Source organism: Columba livia, chromosome Z (assembly GCF_036013475.1).
Source record: "Columba livia isolate bColLiv1 breed racing homer chromosome Z, bColLiv1.pat.W.v2, whole genome shotgun sequence".
Classification (NCBI taxonomy): Eukaryota; Metazoa; Chordata; class Aves; order Columbiformes; family Columbidae; genus Columba; species Columba livia.
In genome coordinates this window covers 65950166-65971284 of record NC_088642.1, presented here as the reverse complement: position 1 = coordinate 65971284, position 21119 = coordinate 65950166, and the positions used below count along the sequence as shown (strand labels likewise).

The following is a 21119-nucleotide window of genomic DNA, read 5'->3' as shown; positions in this document are numbered from 1 at the left end:
AACTCTAAAGAACAATCATCTAAGGTTGCTCTATGACATGAAAAAAAGAAAATGCTAATTTGTTATAACTTTTTCCTGATTGCGCAGTTTCAAGCTATCTAAACTTGTACAAAGCCAGTGGCAACAGAGATTTCAGAAGAATCTCAGTAATTACATCAGCTGTGGAACCGAATCATGAGTTCACATGTTAAAGACAGCTTCTTGCCAATAAAAAGCACAAGGAGAGTGCAGAAACACTTTGCTTCATGTGCCAGAATAATGTAATAGTCTCAGTATTCCCTCTTACTTTACCTACCCATCCACTGAACAGGTAAACCTAGAAGAATATAGATGAGTGTAAGTAAATGTGTGGAAAAGGAACAAACTTTCACTCTTGCAACAGTGTGTTGTTTGCACTATTTTGTTCAGTGTGTTGCAGAAGTTGAGTTATTTTTAAAACAATATTCCAGTACTAGAAAGACAAAGATTAGCTTCATTCTGCTAGAGAGAACATTTCAAAGCAAGCAGCATCGTTTCTACACTGTACTGAAAATGCAATTTTAGATATACTGAACCAAGACCTTTTTTCTTTTTTTTTTTTTCTCATAAGAACATGATAATATGCTTGGCCATTCCCATTTCTCCAAAGAGACAAGAATGATAGCAGTAGAACGTTATTCATTGTAAGTTCATTGCATTCAATATTTTGCTGTCAACAGAATGTGCAGCTTCTCGACTTACCACAACTTCTTGCAAACTATTTGGAAGACTAACTGTTGAAATGCCATGAGACGGTCTCTGGGAAAGATCAATGTTTTGCAGTGGACCTCCAACACTGTGGCTCCGAGTCAAGGACACTCCCCTTTTTAGTGGATTATTGACAGACGTCTTCATGGTTCTAGGATCTTTACTCTGTTCTTCTGCCACATCACTGTTTGGATTTTAGAGAGAATATGCTAATATGAAACTACTCAGCATTCCTATGGCAACAGGAAGGAAGCAGAGAAAGGCTGCCAATTAAGTATCCCAAATCAAGTTTCTCTATGAACAAGGAATCATATTCACCCAGTTAGCTCCAAAGTTTAGGGAAAAAATAAAAAACAACAAAATGCCCTTCAGGACAGTATAACCATCCTTCAAGAAAAGCAGCTGGGTATAACCTAAGACACAAATCCAAAAGCACTGCAGTTCTGTGTAGGTACCATTACGCTGGTACAGCTTCACCTTGCTTAGAAAAACAGCAATCCACAGTTCTGTCAACACACAAAGACTATCTTGTTCTGACTATGCTCGTTTTTACTTTCTCTTCCCTTTATATTTACTTTCTCTAAATGTCATAAGAAGAGAAAAAAATATTACAGAAAACTATTTTTGAGTTGCATGCACAAATAACTGAAAAAAATAAAATTGTAAGCATCAACTTCATCCAACAAGTTAATTTAAGCAAACTCCTATTACAAGCTTGTCAAATTTAATTAATACAATCAAGGCATTTGCATATCTGGGAATATTAATTTTGTGCTTGTTATAAATGAAACAATGGATAAAATCAATTCAACTACAATACAGAATAAAGAAGAAAAAACATCAAGTGAAACAGAAAATATCCGCTTCCAAATAATCTGTAAAGAGAGGGAAGAGATTAATTTAGAGGTGACCCTCACTCTTAAATTTGTCTTTAGATAAAAATATATGGCAGCAGAGTTAAGGGATTAAGATAAGCATTAACACCATTAATTTTTAGAGTTTAAAATATTTAACTTCCAATAGTCTGATACAGGTATTAACTTGTTAGCTCAGGAGCATTGATGCTCAGGAATTCCAAACCGAATGATGATTAGAAAACAAACAAACAAAACAACCAGCAACAAACACACTAGCCTCTGCAACAAAATGTCATTAAATCCCAGCAAAAAGGTCAAAATTCATAGCAGCACTATTTCAGTTCTTCCCTCTTCCAGCATGACACCTTGTCCTTAATGCTTCTTTGCTCCAGCTGTTTCAAAAGTCATATTCTCTTTCTGAATTTCAGTTTTATGCCAGTATTACTTATCATAGAAGACAAGCTCAGTATGAGTGTTGAGGCCTCCCAGAGGTTTCTCTTAAAAAAGTGTGTTCCAGAAAACTGACTTATTTTTCCCCATAATACAGTGCCCTTCTTATTTAATTCTAAACACAAGGAAAAGTAATGCTTAAATTTCTGTGTATCTTTAAAAGGTGTGTTCTAACAAAACTGAGTAGAAGCTTTACCTATACTCAATAGTGCATGGTCCTGAAAATCTATTTTGACAGTTGTAACTCTAAAACCCAATTTAGTGGAACAAGCTTACTTCAAATTGATAAAAGCACACTTAAAACATGCAAAAAGAATGAGGGGAAACAGATCATCGTCAGGTCACAATTCTACCTGTCCACCATATTTGGTACATAAGCCAACCTTGACTTTAGAAACACAGGAGAAATATTGGAAGTGTTGATATATTTTTGACAGAACTAACAACCCTCGTTTACCCACCTCTGCTCTGCTGCAGAGCCTGTTTCTTCAGCTATGGTATGGCTGGACTGTGGGTGATCTGAAAAACTGATCAAGTCACCAACAGCTGGACTGGCCAACAGTTTCTGCTCCAACGGATCCGTGGTTAATGGAAGGGTACCACTCTGCAAACTATCTCCTGAGGTACTTTGCTTCAGGAAAAAGCTAGGTTATAACATGAATGGGAGGGGAGAGAAATAAAAAGGTTAAGATGTAAGCATAAAGTTATTATTTTCTACATTTACTTTCAAAAAGTAGCAAAAATAAGGAAGCACAACATCAAAATTCTTGACAACTGGACACAAACATCATCCTGCTTCCTCCTCTGCAACTCATATGGGCATATAAACACATATATAGATTTGATCTGCAAGACAGGTAATGCTACGCTGGACACTAATCATTACAAGTGACCTTAGTTTGTTGTGGTTCCTAATCAGCAACAACACATCAATAGCTGACACACCACTGAAAATGGGTGATATTGTAATGTAACATTACAGACTAGAAGACCCCACACTATTACAGGCATGAGATAACAGAAATGTGTCTTGCTTTGCTAAGGTTTTTAAGTACACATTCCACAGATGTCCAGTTTTAGTTTTAGAGAACACTCATGGAAACTGTTTCACAGCAATAACCACTACAGTGAAAATTCAGTTTAAATTACCTTAAAATAAGTTCCAGCCTCCACAATGCAATTAAAAGAGGTAAAAATATAAGCTGAGAAGCTTAAACTGGAGAACTACTGGAGAAACAGTAAGCTGGAGCATCTGTAACTCAAAGCTGTTAGTAAATTTAATTTGGGAGAAATGCTATGCTGACAGATGTATATGTTTCGTATGCTTCTAAAAAGTTCATGATTCATTCATTAGCTTTCTTCTAAAAGCTAAACAAAATGAAAACACTTATACCTTCTGTATAGTTACACTTACAAAAATAAATGAAAAGAAGAAGTGGTAAAAAGGCAATAAGTTCTTTGCTTTTTGGCTGTTTTACGATGAAACTCAATAGTTTACATGACTTATAATTTCTTTCAGTACAATCATGAGTGTCAAACAGGCACTGACATTCTTGTGAACACTTAGACAAAAATACTGGGAGATATAACTAAGATCCTTTTGTGAAAAAATATAACCATGTACAAGTGCCAAGGCAGAAAGAGAGCATCTATAAAACCTACTTACCTTGCAGAACCACGTAGGTCTTTAAATTCAACATTAAGTAAAGGTAAGAAGGTACTTTTACAGAAAGGACAAGTAGTGTTCAAGTTTGAATCATCTGCTGTCCATCCAGCCATAATTTCTTCATCATAAACCAAAGCACCACAAGCTCTACATTCAGAGCAGCTTGACATCAACACCTAGAGCAGCAAAGAATGTATATTATCAGTCTTGTCTTCACGTTCTTTTATAATGGGCTTTATAGGCTTAATATCCACAGGAGTTTAACAGGTATCAGAATGCCAGCTGGGAGGCATGATTTCATCACTACTTACTCACCATACTCAGTTATCTTGTCCACACAACTTTTACCTATGAAATGCAAATACTAAGAATTCATTTTGGTTAGGTATTTTGGGACCTGGAAAAAGCATTAGCCTGAAATGTTACTAAGTTAGCCTTTACAATTGCTTATTCCTGTGAAACCTTCAGCTTACATAAACTGTTTGGAACTGTATAAGTAAATGTATGTTTCTTCTCCAAAAAAGAAAAAAAAAAAAACCCAAACAACAACAAGATATCTAAATTACTAAAACCCCTACAAATGACAAAAATAAATCAAAAAACCCCCAATAACCAAACACAAAAGAAACCTTTATAGTGGTGTGGTGGATTGACCCTGGCTGGCTGATCACTGAGGTGATTACTGTCACAGCCAAAACAGACTTGACTTGAGGAAATTAATGTGATTTATTGCCAATCAGAAGTCAGAGTAGGGTAATGAGAAATAAAAACCAAACCTTAAAACACTTTTCCCCCACTCCTCCCTTCTTCCTGGGCTCAGCTTTGCTCCTGAATTCTCCAGCTCCTTTCCCTGAGATGCACAAGGGGATGGGGAATGGGGCTTGGGCTCAGTTCATCACGGGTTGTCTCTGCTGCTCCTTCCTCTTCACATTCCTCCCTGCTCCAGCACGGGGTCCCTCCCAGCACAGGAGACAGTCCTCTACAAACTTCTCCAACCTAAGTTCTTCCCATGGGCTGATGTTCTTCACGAACTGCTCCAGTGTGGGTCCCTTCCACAGGGTGCAGTCCTTCAGGAACACACTGATCCAGTGTAGGTCCCCCACGGGGTCAAACTCCTGCCAGCAAACCTGCTCCAGCGTGGGGTCCTCTCTCTATGAGGCCACAAGTCCTGCCAGGAGCCCACTCCAGTGCATGCATCCCATGGGGTCACAGACTCCTTCAGACATCCACCTGCTTTCACATGGGGTCCATCACAGGCTACAGGTGGGTCTCTGCTCCACCATGGACCTCCATGGGCTGCAGGAGAATTTCCACCACCTGGGGCTCCTCTTGCCCTACTTCTTCACCGATCTTGGTGTCTGCAGAGTTGTTTCTCTCACAGATTCTCACTCCTCTTCCAGTTGCTGTTATGCAGCAGTTTTTACCCCTTCTTAAATACATTATCCCAGAGGCTCTACCACCGTCCCTGAATGGCTCAGCCTTGATCAGTGGCAGGTTCGTCTTGGAGCTGGGTGGCATCGGCCCTGTCAGACACAGGGGAAGCTTCTGGCAGCTTCTCACAAAAGGCAGCCCCTTAGCCTCCCTGCTGCCAAAACCTTGCCACACATGCCCAATGCAAGTGAAAAAAACAGGAAGTTTTTTTATACCTAGCAAAAGTCTAATCACTAAACTAGATTGATAACTGGAGAAAAGATTGTAAAATATAACCCTGTACTAGCTGAAGAATGGTCTATAATCCTTATTTTTTAGGCCTCCTCTTTACTGTTTCACTCTCACAGGAAATAAACCCAAAAAACCACCCATCACAGCATATATTTTAGATCAACACAGCATATAACGTATTTTAGATATTAGCCCAACAGCAACATCTTTTCTTTTATTATGCTAGGTCTCTTACACAAGGCACTGCAAAAGTCCAACAAGCCTAAATGTCCAAAAGATCAAACATAAAAGAAAATGACACAAGACCTAGCAAAATAACACGACACCTTAAAGAAAAGCAACTAAAGGAAATGCAGTGACAATTCCCTGTGTACCTGAAATCTGACAGCAGCTACAAATGATAACTGAAACAGAGAGACATATTAAATCACTATTGTGCTGGGTTTGGCTGGGATGAAGTGTTAATTCAGACTTAATGGTGCTGTGTTCTAGAGTGGTGACCATCTCTGTGCTGATAACACACCAGTCTTAGCTATTGCCGAACAGTGTCTTACACACCATCATCGTCTTTTCTCTCAGATTCTGCCCCAGTGAGGAGGCTGGTGGTGCACAAAGAGGTTGGGAGGGGACACAGCCAGGACAGCTGACCCCAACTGACCAAAAATACACTATGTAACATCATGTAACATCATGTAAATGGGGTGTGTGGGAGGGAGTTTTTCCAAGGTAGCTCTGTTGCTTGGGGCGTCATGGTGCTGACTTTTTGGCTTTGCATCACTTGTTTTGTGTTGTCCCCCTTCCTTTCTTTCTCCCCCAATTCACTTATTAAACTTTCTCTTGGCCTTCAAACTTTTTTTCTTGCTTCTGCTCTTCCAATTCTCTGTCTCATCCTGATGAGGGGAAGTACCCAAGTGCCTGTGTGAGGGTTTAGCTGCTGGCTGTAGTCAATGCACCACTATTATTTAGTATCGACACATAACTTTCATAAAGAGAAAAAACAAACAAAAAGATTGAAAGGGAAAAGAAAAAAAAAAACAGTTTCCCCTCTAATTACTGTCTCAGTTCAAGCTTTGATTCTTCCCTCAATTGTGTCTTCTGTCTATATATGACAGATATATAAAACTATTTCTAATAACACATTTCACTTTTTTAAAGCTACTGTCACACCCTGGGCTAAAAGTATTAGGCATCTTTGCAGTAGAAACATGGAAAAAATTGTTTAGAAAAATCAACCACAATCCAACAAAACAGGTATTTAATGGAGGAATACTGAGTAATTATATATTTTGTCTGTAAGTTTATTAATCTTACCTCCATTGCATAGTTCTGGAAAATGCTGGATAAACTAGTATTATGTGAAGAGCTGTGCTCTGACTTCTCAGAATCCAGAACTTTCATACTTCTTGGGAAGGAAATTTCACCTGTACAGAAAGAGTTGCTTGGGTCTTGTATTTAAGGAAAGAGTAGTTCACCCATTCACAAATAAAATAATTTCTGCTCAACCAAGACATAAAATTGTCCCAGATGATCTCAAAAGACATGTTTAGCTCTGGAGCTACACTGATATTATAATTACAAAATGGAGAAATATCACTTTTATGATTAACATTTCAACGTTATTTTTGTCTAACACAATAAATCACAAAATGGTAAAAGGAAAAAAAAAAGCATAACCTAAAAAAAGGCATAAAATGAATAACATCTGAAAATATGAAGAAAGAGTAAGGAATGGCAGAAGGCAGTAAGATTGCTCAATATACATACTCTAAAAAGTTGTTCAAGATTTCTTGAATGATACATCTATATGTAAAAAGCAAAAAGAAGGGCAGTACCAGGCACGACACATGATACCGGACATGCTATTACTGCGCTTAAGTTTTCCATGCCTAACATCACAGTAAAACAAATAATCTTTCTTTGGCAAGGCTGGGTTTTAGGGTTAAAAGCTTTGCCCCAGAGAAGGGGAAAAGGAGTTTGAATATATTTACCAGATGGAAATGACAGAATCAGTTTTAGGAAGCAAAACTACCAGCATTACTTCTTCTGACAAGCCTAGTCAAACTTTCCCATTCAAAAAAATCACTACTAGAGTCCCCCCGTCATAAAGGCTCCTCTGCTGCTTCAGGTAAAGTTTATGCTTGTGAGAAAATTCTATATATTCAGTTGGTGGCTGCCACTCTTTATAGATACTTCTTATAACCCTTCTGACTAACTGGAACTAGAAAGTATCTCAGCGAGATTTTGCTAGACAGGGTGAGTTTATGTCCAACCTGCAAGATAGTTCTTCCTATCTTGATGCAGACAGCTTTATGATATTTGCATCATTAAAGTACTGCAAAGAGAGCTAAACCAAACCCCAAGCTGGTTCAGCAACACACCTTTTTCCCAACATAATAATCAAATCTAATCAAATCAAATCTGTACTGAAAACAATTAGATTCACTTCATCCAGTTTTAGAACTGTGGGGAAAACAACATTAAAAATAGGACAATTTAGTAATAGGCATATATTTATATATTTCCCAATTATTTACCTTCACAACTTCAAATCAAGTATGCATCCAATACCTCCTATTCCACAGTAAAGCAAATGCATTTTTTGTGTGCACTGCTTTGTTTTTATTATGGGATTGGGGCTGTGGGGTTGGTTTTGTTTCTTTGTGTAGGTTTGGTATTGTTTGTTGGTTTTTGGTTTTGTTTTATTGTTTTGTTAAGTTTTGTTGTTTGTTTTTTCCTCAAAAGATCTGCCTCAGTTATGTAACTATTTACAGTTCTCGAACACTTCTCTGCTTTTCTGTATTAATATCTCAAGAACTTTCAGGATATTACAACTTTACATGAATAAGCAGGGGTTCCTGACTAAAACTAGCTAGGAATCTTCCTATTACATGCAGAGAAGAGGTATTTTTGCAGTTAAGTCCCTGTGTTTCATATAAACTTTTTTGTATTTAGCAAAGAGAGAAGCATTAGCTCTCTGCTACTGCAAGATAACAGAATGGAAGCACAAATTTGGTCGTACTTAAAGACTTGAAGTAACTTAACATTACCATAGCTTCCACTGTTATGAATGATTTCAGACATAATAATTTTCCCTGTTTGTTATGTTATAAACAAATGGGCGGGGTGGGGAGGGTGGAGAAAAATCTCACCTGCACTGTAATGCTGTCTTCCTGCATCTCCACTGCTACTGCTACTGCCAAGACTAGTAGTGCTTTGTGCAAGCTCATTTGTAATTAGCCCTGGGACTCCAGTTCTCGGCGGCAGATTATCTCCTAAAATATTATCTTCAAAACCAGTAGGGAAGTTAAAGTCTGGTCGACTGTGTTCTTCCTTTAATGCAAGAAGAAGAAAATTAGCACTTTTGAGTACTTCCAGATCCACTAGGGGACTTCCAACTTTATTGTATAAATAAATAATTAAAGTAGCAGATTAAGATGAAATCCTGATGTAAAAAAAAAATTATTAGATGTTAGATGAATCTACACAACCCCAAAAAGAACAAGCATTGGACAAACCAGAAGGATATTGGAAAGACAAATGGCTTTAGCAGTGAAAATACTTAGCTGAGTATCAAACAAAGTGACAGGGATGTAAAATTCTTCATTACAAGAGAAACAGGAAAAATTATGCAGAAACAGTGATTTGGTACACAATATGCAAAATGAAGGAAAAATGGTCTGAATTAAAGTCTTATATTTTCAGAATTGAGGACGGGAATGAAACATACCAGCTGAAATGATGCAGAAATAACATAGTCACTAAGACACAGGGTGTGACAAAGTATAATCATTAGGATACTAAATGAGGAAGTTGCAGAATTAAAAAAGAGGAAAGAATGAAAAGATCCTTGAAGGAAAATAAAATAAGTCATGTTAAGGGGATTATGATACAGTATTGAACAAAATCCTACAGAATAGCTCAGTATAATAGAAAGGCACACAGGAAAACCTAGGTCACTGTTGAAGAAGAACTCAGGAAAGAAAGCAAATCAGTGAGTTTTCACTATCACAGGCATATTCTGGTTAAAAAAAAAACAACAACTTTTTTTGTATTTAATAGAAAGGATCCCACTACTAACATCACTCAAATTGGTTTCATGTAGATATAAAGCTAGACACCTATCTTCCCCTTTCCCACCTTTTATGGAGGTTTGGGAAAGGAGGGAGATCTTGAAAAAGTCATCAAGAAGCTATCTTAAAAGCCTGAAGAGGGAAGACAGAAGATACTCAAAGCCAAACACCAACTCTGGGGGTTAACTGGATCAAGTAGAGGCCTTTCTAAGAGAGTTTTTCTCTGAAAAAGACTCTGTTAATCAAGTGTGCACACAAGAACCATAACATTTAGTTTCCAGACTCCTGATGAGGGAATTTACTAGGTCTCAGGCTATCTATCCCTCAGTACTTTCAACTTCTCACCAACCTCATTTCTTAGGTTTGTGATTTGTTTTCACAGCCTTTTCTTGTTTTTTAAGATAAGACAAGCAGTATGATATCACTTAAGACAACATAATTTTTTCTTACTAGGTTTTCTTGGTGCAGCTTCTTTAAATTTAAATATTAATAAAAAGATAAATAAATGGGAGGAGGAACGCTTAGAACAAAAAGTCAGAGTTTACTGCATCAAGACCACTCAATTTACTTCTGTCTGAAAAGTGTATGGTGGAAAACTCCACCATACATAAAATACAATTTTTATTAGCTAATAAAAGTTAATACTTAATAAAAAACATTATCTTGTGAAGCAATCTTCTAGACACAGAAGTTACCCCTGTTTACCTCCCCAAATTTTTCATATTGAAAAGCACTTGCCTCTTCATCCGAGTAACTATATGCTGAAGTTACAACTCCCCACATCTTACTGGCCACATTGGCAGCCTGTTTCATGCCGGATTTCAGAACATCCATTTTTGGTCCAGACAGAATATTGTCTAACTTCAGATTGGATAAAGTTGTTACGACAGATCCTAACGAGCCATGTGGAGAAGAACGACCCAGTCCTGTTAAAGATGAAGACCGCTCCTTTTGAACTCGCGGATGAGTTTGCTGCTTTGGTCGTCCAGTGAATGTTTTGGATCTGGACACAGAAGGACTTCTCCGATTTTCATAAGACTCAGGAGACGGCAGGACAGGATCCAAAGGCAGGCTTGACCTCCTTTCCTGGGAGTGACCAAGTGTACCAGAGGCTTCCACTTCCCTGTCTGGCTTGTGCAGTTCCATGCTGGGAAACTTACTACCCAATGGGCTCTTCAGATTCATATAGCTCTCTATTTCATCCGCCAAATTACGTGCTGCAACTGGTGACACCAACTTTTCCTCAAATTCTGGATGCCTTGGTTGTGTGCTGTCAGTAGCCAGCAAAGATAAAGGGTCCAAGCCTACTTCAACATCTTCCCTTTCAATAGGCTTAACCACTCCATAAAAGCTATTCCTCGTAGTAGTTTCATGTCTGGATTCTAGTTTCTGGGTTTTGGACTCAGCTGACTGCTCAAGGTTCATGTCTTCCACTGTGTTCATGTTTTCATCTCTCCCATTCTCAAGATGCTCCTGTCCTTCCCCAGGTTCTTCTAGCACTGGTGAAGACTTATGCTCCAATTCCCAATCACTCTCAGTCACACAACTCCAAGTGCCACTTATGCCAGAAACCTGCTGGTCAACAATACTTTCAGAGCTGTTGGATTTATTCATATGACATGGTGAGGTTCTGGCCCCAGATAAAGCTGCTGTTAGGATCTTGGCATCTGCTCCCATCATTATTGCTATTTCTTTAGAATGCAAGTCCAAGCTGCCTTTTTTCAGCAGCATTCCAGCTCTGCTTTCACTGCTGAAACTGCAGCTTCTCTCTGAAAACAGTTTCTGCCTCTTCTGTCCTTTTTCACTTGTTTTCTTAGGAGAAACATCACCAAAGACTACATCTTCAACTGAATCCTGAGTTACAAACAGTGGGCTAGAACCAGTTTCTAAAAGAGAAAAGGCATTAATATGGGATCCATAGCCACCAAAAATGTTTCTTTCCTAAAATCATATGAAATCTCGTCATCATAAGATAGGGAGCACTACAATCTCAAGTTATCCGTTAAGAAGTTACACTAGTATTAACAAGGTGCTTTACAGGCTGCAAAGGCATCCTGCAGATAAAAAGTAATCTACTCTTTGACTCCTTGAAGTCAAAGCTTTTCACGGCTTCTTCCTCCTTTCCCTGTGCCAACACCCAGCAGAGAGGAGATACTACATCCATGAACTAAAGGAAAGTACAATCACAAGGCAGGATTGCTCTATTTATTTTTTTTTTCCAGAGCTATATTCACAGATCTATATATTAATATATATATTATATTAATAAATATATATATATTCATTTTGGTCCTGAAAAAACCCTAGTGTATGTCTGCACAACACAGAAGCATTATTTCATTTATGACAAAGACATATTTAGGAAAAGCTAATTACGTTTAGCATGTGGAAGATATTAATTAATCTTGTATTTATTGTGATTTCTTTGGATGAATTGGGAGTATTTATTGCTAAAAAGCTGTGTTGGCTAGGAAAAAACCTGCATAATTATGGGAATTTTACTATATTAGGATCCCAACAGAGGACTCGATGACCATATCCATTGCTGCAGGATGTCTGAGTCTCACATCAATGCTGCTTCTTGACCTGTCATCGGCTCTTGTGATTGCCAGACAGGTTCTGGGAAACTTCTTGCCTAAGTTTTACTAAGAGAGAGCAAACATCCTTTATCCTTTACTATCAAACTACACTGAAGTGGACTACATTGCCTTAGTCAAGGATAGGCACAAAGGTAGAAAAAAAAACGAGCCCCAAGATTTAGCTTTTATATATCCATAAGTCTACCTCATCATATAGCTCCAGCTACATAAGTAAATTTTGTATGGCACAAAGACAACATGCATTATTCCCAGATTGTACAATGGCAATGTAAGCCAAAGAAACAAAAGAGACTTGTCCAAGGACAGCAACGTTTAGGTGACAAAATCAAGAGTGAAGACCCTAATTCTCTTGGTTTTCTAGTACATCACTGAAACACTATCAGTGCAGGACAGGAAAAATCTTGATTTCAATCTACTCAACAGTGAGTTTCAACCTTAGAATTCACAAGTTCCTTCTAATTCACCTGCAAAGGATAATGGTGGAAAGCAAATGTTGTGTGAGATATCTGCACCTTGAACAGAAGTTCCTTTTTTTTTTTTCCCTAGCATGAAAAAGATTGCAAAACACTATAGCACAACAATATCAGGAGTTTAGTAAGCTTTGTTTCACCCAATGACTCACCACCACTGCTTTTCCTTCCACTGATATCAAAAATGCCAGATGGAACTTTCACAATACTGTTACCCCAAACAGGTGGGTCTGTTGGACTATGAATTTCTATATTCAGTTGTTGCTTTTCATCAGGTTTCGCAGCACAATCCTCTACAAGAGAATGTGAACTTTAGTTAATTTAATGAAATAATTTCACTTGCACTGTTATGGAAAATAGAAATTCAAACACTGCTGCCTTACGTGATTTCAACCTAAAGGATCAGTCCTACTAGGTATCATGCATTTCCCGGAAATAATACTCAGAGAGATGACAGTACATAGTATTATGCAGAGAGCACCTAGCTGTTCACAAGGTTAGAGCACATGCCATTTTCTTCCTTTCATATTTTTTTCAACTAACCAAAGTAGAGCAGCAACAGCAGTTCTCAGATTTTCATGCAGGGCTCTTTGTCTAATGACAGCTTTTGAAGCCCTAACTAACACTAAGGATATAGTAACACAGATATGAAACAGACTAATCAATGAGAGAGACAAAATACAGCAAGACTAAGGACAAAATCTGGATAGAAGACAGGAGATTACCATTTTTTCTGCATCTGAGAAGAGTTTGAAGGAAAAAGTAGTGCCTTTTATTAAGTCAACTTGTATAGCTAAAGAAATGGTCATTTTTTTCAAATATACAAATGAGAGGAACCAAATGCAAAATACTACTTCCCCCAGAACTTGCCTCATTTTTCCATCTATATTGAATTAGTCTAATAAAAGGCTGTTTCTACCTATATGTATTCCATTGCTAGTAATATTACCTAGGCCACATAAGTGGTCCACCAGATTTCATCCAATCACATTTTGACCCTGGCAAAATTACTAATTCAATACATTAAGTATTTGTGGTAATCTAATACATGAAGCAGATTTATTACAAAAAGCCTTTATCAATGTAAACATGCATACTTAACCTCCTATTAGGTCTTCAGCTTTAGAAGAAGTATCTTTCTCTACTTGTGTTTCAGTTGAATGAAGACTATCCCCATCATCTCTTAAAAGTTCATCCTTGGATCCATAGCCCTGGTCTGACTGACCACCTGTTTGAGGAAATACAAACACATGCTTCAGATTTGTTTTGATTTCCTAAATTTGTTTTCCAATAAGAAACTGAACTGAAATAAATTTGTTTCACATTTTGTTTCACCAGAAGAGTTCATTGGTGATGGTGACAGATGAGATAATTAGGCTATACAATCCAAATTTACTTTCCTAATTATTATAATAAATACAAGTTATTCCCCCAGCAGCACTATAGTGACTAAATACTTATAATGCTGTGTATCTCCTTTCATTCCTTTCCCTTCTCATTAGCATGAAATATGTCATTGCTGGGCAAGCTAAATTCCCAAATGCATCTACAAAAGAAATTTAGACAAGCACAACAGTAATTGAGCAAGCTTCTAATAATGAATACATCCCTGAAAAGAATTGTACCATAAACTGTGCTATGGATTTGTGCTATAGTGCAAAGTATAAAACATCCAAAAAAAAAAAAGTAAAACTCTAAATATTTTTAAAAGCCTGTTCCTCTAAGTTAATAGTTAAAATTAACAGCTGTAACAAAAAAAAAAACACACAAAAAACCCCAAAAAACACACACAAATAAAACCACAACCAACCAACCAAACAAAAAACAAAACAAAAAACAACCAAAAACCAAAACCAAACAAACAAACAAAAAACAGAAACAAAACCCCTCAATATTTCACAGTAGTCAAAAAAATCTGCCATAAGAAACAATCCAGAAAGACTCTTTCCTCTATTATTTTTATCTGAGTGCATATGCAAAAATACAAAACCACTATATGGGACATATCCCTCAGCAACATGTTAGGCACAATCATTTATATGCCTTATAGTACCTATTAGAACACATGACAATATTTAAAAAGATTCAAGTTCAAGTTACTGAGCGTGAAAGGTATCAGGAAGCTCCATAAAACCTGAGTAACACATAATTTATCTACAATATGTATTATTGCTGTTTATTTTACCAAGAGAGAGCAAACGTGTAAAAATAATTAAATTTATAAAGTTTGAACAGCTATCAATTATTACAGCTGTCTACTGTATTAAAAACCCTTTACATAGAAAAGCAAGTTCTGACATTCCTTGTCTTCACTTCCTACCATCATTTCTATAACATTAGTACCCCTGCTCTGTACAGAAGTGAAAACACCCTATCAATAAATGGGTGAATTACCTGCAGAAGTAACATTCAAGGGTAGAAATAATGCACACGTGCATGCAAGGCTTCACACCATATAAGTCTGCACCCCACACCGTGATAGCCAAGGACAAACGTGGCACCCAAGAGACAGCAAAGAGGAAAAATCAGAGCAACAAAGAGCAGAGAGAAGGAAAGTTCAGTAATCTAGGCAGGTATATCAGATGAAGCACAGGAATCAAAGTTCTCTTCACAGAAGGGCTCAAGATATTAAAAACATGAAGAGTGTGCAAGAATCATTTGTACAGTAAGTTTTGAAGTTACACACAGAAAGGAAGTTTAGTTCAGACTGTGCACAGGTAGGATGCAATCAGTACTAAAGCAGATATGAAGACTCAAGTGATTAATTTCCTGTGCACTCTTTTTACTCCAGTTTGTCTGGAAGAGAGCACACCACATTTAAGACAGAGTTTTTCTCCAGCTTTCCATTCCCAGGGTGTCTTATAAAGAATGTATGACAAGGTTTTGATAATTTCTGTATTTATTTCCAAGTTTAGCAACTACTATTAATAAGCCATTAAAAGCATGGTTTATTATAACCAAACATAACATACTAATTCCAGGAATGCTAATTAGGTCTTTCTGGATTATGATCAAGGAGCAACATTTTAAGTGTTATTTTCTAATAACCTCAGCAACTTTCACACTTTTCCTTTAATGCAGAGAAAGGTTTCACTTAGACTATCATTTCTATGACTAAATGACAGCAAGCAAAAACTGAACAGACTCATGTCAGAGGCTTCATACCTTTTCTGATGATTAGCAAAAAGAGCAAGGTTCATGAGACTACAGCAAGACATTTTATTTTAACATAACCATATTTCTGCTATGGTTCATTCTAAACTAAAGCAGCATGATCTAGCATAAAGGAGTAATATCCAACAACAGTGTATTTCTTTTTCTTTACATAGTTTAACTCCATGCTTTATTCTCTGCATCCTCAAGGGGAGAAGGGTGGTGGTTGTGGAGGGGAGATCAACAGGAGACTAGAAAATTTAGCCATTTGGGGGACTGTTAGTAGTGAAACCCATCAGAATCTAGTACCTGTGCTAGAGTGATTATCAATGGAATCAAGCCTGACTAAGTCACTGACGAAGAGAGTGTGCTCCCCACTGTTAGCATCATTAGAACTATCCACGCTACCATGGCTCACCATGTCCCCATCACTTCCACCCGTGGTACTCCGCAGAGCTAAAGACATGAATGAGAGCTGGTTAGTAAGAAAGGATTTAACTTTTCAAGTTTTTAAACAAATCTGACCTCTTCAGACAACAGCAAATATTTTTGCTTGCACATACAAAATAATACGAAATTCTACCAACAGAATTCAGACAATTAATTCTTCAGTGTGTTAAAGACATTCTAAGACTGTTTCAAGCATCAAGTTGGCAATTATCAATTTTTATACACTTAAGGAGAGATTTTCTATTTGTAAAAGCCACAATGTTAGCTGCAGTCCCTCAGAAAGGATGTCATGCTCTTGTTCAGCAGAAATAAATCCATTTCACTTAGCTTATTACCTGATTTCATAGGTACTTGTAGGCTCTCTGTTGATTTCTTTAAGCACAGCCTAAATTGTGCTGCACCACGAACTACATTTCGTACCTTTGTCCACAGGAATATGCCACTGCGGTTACTGCTAGGCCAAGCAGACTCTAAAACTGCCTACAGAAAGAGACATTGCAATAATAAAAACAGTAAGAAAGTAAAACTAAGAAACAAAGTACGGTCAGAAGCTTTTCTTCCCACACTCAAAAAAGGCATTTCCAGACAGCAATGTGAAGAGAAGGACAAATATTTGAGTTTTTATGAGATGTTCCCTTTTATCCTGCAGCTCTGGATACAACAACTGTATTATAATATAGCTATATTATAATCTTGATCTGAATCAAGATTTCTTTAAGTAATCATGGTAGTTTTTATTCTTATTTATATACTTCAGTAGCTACAAAAGACCATAGTAGCACCTCTTTTCCTTTAATTTTACACAGTCTACTCCAGTAAGAAGTTTCATCACCATATTACAGGAACTTGGAAGCATAGAAAAGGTGGAGAGGCCACTTCAACTAGCCTAATTCCATCCTTCATCCATGTAGGATCCTGCTACCTTAAAGGACAAACCTAGGAACAGATGGAAGCACTAGACAGGTTCCAAAACTTGCAAACATTTAAAGTGTGTATTTCACCAGAATTTCTGGTTAGCCAAACAGCATAGGAATGTAAACTTAACAGTGTAAAACTACATACTGTAGTTTCAGTGAACTGTACGCATATCCAAAATGATTGCTTGCCCAACAGAACCAGCAAATACAAGTGAAGAGTCATAAGAAACAACATTTGAAACATGCTACTGGACAAGGGGCACGACAATAGCAAGAGAGACATTGGTCCAGTAGTCCTGCTCGAGACTCACCTTATTGTAATAACCATAGGTGATTGCATTTGGCTGTATCCCAGCATTTTTCATTTCAAAGAGGACTCTCACAGCCTGAACAGGCTGACCCCACAGTCCACAGAGCTGCATTACAACTCTGTAGCAGACCTGGCAAGATACAGAAATGCATAAATGGACTGATGACAAGGATTTTGAAACAGTCTAACCTCTTCTCTAATTTCCAACACTTACACATGTAAAGGGGAAAGCTGTGTGACAGCAACTACTCAGTATGTAACACTCAATAGCCAGAAGAGGGAGCAAAAATTAAACAGGAAATCACACGAGCTGAAATAACATCAGCAGTCACATTGTTGAGAATGTTGAATTTTTTTCCACTCAACTCTTCTGTTTGTGAAATAAAGAAGGGAAGGAAACACCCACACAAAAAGCAGGATAACTTGCTGCTCTGTGCCTGTGGATACTACTGAAAGAATGGTATGCTGCACACAAACTCCTTATTCCTTCAGTTCAGTAAGGTTGCAAAGCATTAATTCAAAGCGTGTTTAAAAAAATAGGCATATTCAAGAACTTTCACAGAGTCACAGAATGTTAGGGATTGGAAGGGACCTCAAAAGATCATCCAGTTCAATCCCCCCATCGGAGCAGGAACGCCTAGATCAGGTTGCACAGGAACATGTCCAGGCGGGTTTTGAATGTCTCCAGAGAAGGAGACTCCACAACCTCCCTGGGCAGCCTGTTCCAGTGCTCTGGAAGTCTGGGAGAAGACTAAGTTGGAGAAGACACTAAGTTGGAGTACTGGACCCAGTTGGTGATAAAAAGAAAATTAATTTCCAGTTGCACTATTAAGCAGCCTTCTTTGAGATCATTTCAAGCTGGCTTTAAACAGGTCAAACTGTAAGTATGCTTAACTTGGTGGTGGCCACAGAACACTGTATTTGCACCTTTTCTTCTACTCCATTTTTATGTTAACATTTTTATTTGCACTTGCCTCATCTAGTGGTTCCACATCAGTTTTTCTCATTTTAATTAGAACATCGTATGCCTGCTGCAGTGCTTTGACCTTGGGATGTGCAACTCTGATGTAGGCTGGTAGACAAATAAACCATAGGCTGTAACTATGACTGTAGAGGCATTTAGCCCACTGTGGGGGGCTTACATAATACTTCTTGGCTAATTTATGGGCTGTTTTTATCTCCTGTAAGAGTGAAACAAAACAAAGAAGTAGACAAAATATGTAACATCCTGAATCTAGAAGTCACTACTAACTCTAATACCGGCTTTTTAAGCATATAATAGTAATAACGGACAAACATTCAACTGAAGCTCCCTTCTTAACTCTCTTTTTAAGACTCTCTGTAAGCAAAAACTAGCATCAGAATTAATCCTCTTTTTTTCTTCCACATTCAAGCAATTATTTTAATTTCCTTTTATTTTATATTACAGCCTAAAGCTTAAAAATGGGTTAATGGGTTTCACACTAAACTGTAATCTCAGATGCTAGTTTGTTGATTTGCTGCCCTTCTGTTTCTTTCGCGGGTGTTGATTCTCAGTAGTTACAAAGACCTAACCTCTAACAACATTAACTCACACTATAAAAAAATAGTTGCAATTTTAACAGAAAACTTCATATCTTTCAGTGTTCACATAGTGATTACAGTAAGACTGATCTGACCTGTTTTGTCCTCTTTGCCATGAGTGCTGGACTATTTGAAATGCTGCTTCCAGCTGGGTGTCTGCTGAAGGAGAGCTTGAGCTCCTGTGGCCTGTCAAAGAGCTTGAAATCTAGTCGTGGGAAGTTTTTATAGCTATATAGATGATTAAAAAAAAAACACAAACAGAAAAGAAAAGCTTTTCACATACCTACTGATGCTAGGAAAGCCATACAAAGACAACGTATGTGCAAAGAACTGAAAAACAGGAGAATAAAGAACCAGAGGGGAAAAAAAAGAAAAAAAAAAAAAAAAGGAAGATAGCAAGATCCTCTTAGTCCTATTCACAAAGATGTCACAAGAAGATGCCTTGTACATTAATCTCCACAGACAATGGAAACAAGAACCAGACTGCTATCCATACCATGAAGGTCAGGGAAGCACAGACGATGATTAACAAGTACAACAGTTGGAAACAGAACCTCTGTGACATCCAAGAGAGACGGGATGAAAAAAAAAATCATACCCCGAGTGTCTGAAACTCCACAGTTCCTGCACAGGACTGAAAAACACTGAATGAAAAGAGTCTGAAAAGTGGAGTGGGGGTTTTTGTTCTTTTGGTTCATCAGCTGCAGATCAATAGCACTGGGCACATCCATTACCCACCCCCTGTCATTCCCACTGTGAAACAAAGTGCATTGCAGTTGCTACAGAACACACAAAAAAGGCTCAAATAGGAAGAATACACGTAGAAAAGTATTACTATAAAGTTGGCAAGAAGTTACTGAAAAATTAAAACCAAAATCCACACGCCCTCAAACACGCACACACACATAACACTGACTACTTGAGCTTCAGAAACTTACCATAATCCAGGCAGCTCACATCTTTCTAAAGCTTCTTCTGAACATTATATTAAAGCAAGTCTTGCACCAAGATGGAACACCTGCCCTGCTTAACATCATAAGCATTGTAGTTTCACTACATGTGGTTGTTTAACTTGTACGTACCTGTACTTTGGCACTCGCTCCTGCCCGTCATCGCTGGGTGGTTCTGGTGGCATTATGAACACTGTGTGTTCACTTTTTTGTGACTCATCAAGCTCAATCAACCGTGCATCTTCAACGGAATCTACATCAACCTGAAAACAGAGTTAGCTTTCTTAGGTACAGAGTTTGGCTTTGGGATAAAATATCCTTTTAAATATTAATTATGTTAGTATATGTAAAAATGTATTTAATATATACTAATATATACTATTTACATGTATAACATATGAAATAAATTATATGTGTTATAATTATGCAAATATCAAGACCACAGCCTCATCTTTCCATTTTTATTTCATGCTCAGGTATCTCTAAACATTTTGAAGGACAAAGTACCTTCTCTCCTTTTTCTGTTCCTTTATCTGGAAACAGCTGTGGAAAGAGAAAAAAAGAGTTTCTTCTCAAAAAAAATCCTAAATAATTCTATCAAAGCTGTGTAATTTGCTGAAATATTAAATAAGAAACACTAAATTCTTATATGACTGTAGAAGTACTCTCTTTTTCAAATACTTCTTTTGCTGAAAGTAAGAAAACGTAGTCATCAGCATGCTATCAATCCATTGACATTATCTACTAAATACAAAACACTAAATCTATCAAAGTGCTTTCATTTAGTTTAATTGAAATAAACTGCTGTTCTGTAGATATTTTCAGTATGACAATTTAAGTATGCAACATATTAACAACCTGCAATAGAATTAAATTATTGAAAATATTAAAGTATACTCTAGATCCATACCCCATACTCAGCAGGAAGAAAAATAAAAACAAAGAAACTTTTAAACACTTCTTTTGTGGTCTGTTAACAAGTGTTAATTTGATCAGAACAAATATTGAATCAAAGACTTATTCTATAAAAACTTGGTATTAAAATGAAGGTTCTGTCCAGGAAGAATCACATATATACACACCTTAAAAAAAATGCATACAATCCTTTAGCTCCTAATTTTTATATTGAGAACTTGGCATTTTACAGATGAAGCTATGAACTCCCTAAACCATATAGACCAGAACCATGCTGAAGAGACTTTGTTTCAGAAAACAGTAACGGGTTACAGCAATCTTTCTGGCAATGAAAGGGGACCTTATCTACATAAATCAGTC

The 21119-nt window shown here is 37.3% G+C and overlaps 1 protein-coding gene across 6 annotated transcripts in view; it reads right to left on the bottom strand.

The window, feature by feature from the left end:
* The window catches only part of DENND4C (DENN domain containing 4C), a 74621-nt gene that overhangs the window by 10684 nt on the left and 42818 nt on the right, over positions 1-21119 (bottom strand). For 3 of the 6 annotated variants that reach the window (XM_065046199.1, XM_065046200.1, XM_065046201.1), the window contains 15 exons: positions 20352-20387; positions 19977-20107; positions 18990-19122; positions 18306-18512; positions 17333-17461; positions 16440-16584; positions 15964-16110; positions 13604-13729; positions 12654-12794; positions 10166-11317; positions 8511-8687; positions 6673-6782; positions 3700-3875; positions 2495-2677; positions 721-910 (listed from right to left, as the gene is read on the bottom strand). In XM_065046199.1, coding sequence (XP_064902271.1) covers positions 721-910; positions 2495-2677; positions 3700-3875; positions 6673-6782; positions 8511-8687; positions 10166-11317; positions 12654-12794; positions 13604-13729; positions 15964-16110; positions 16440-16584; positions 17333-17461; positions 18306-18512; positions 18990-19122; positions 19977-20107; positions 20352-20387 — 3183 coding nt within the window. Of the gene's footprint in view, positions 1-720; positions 911-2494; positions 2678-3699; positions 3876-6672; positions 6783-8510; positions 8692-10165; positions 11318-12653; positions 12795-13603; positions 13730-15963; positions 16111-16439; positions 16585-17332; positions 17462-18305; positions 18513-18989; positions 19123-19976; positions 20108-20351; positions 20388-21119 lie in introns of all 6 variants that reach the window. The other 3 variants (XM_065046202.1, XM_065046203.1, XM_065046204.1) reach the window with 3 other exon arrangements.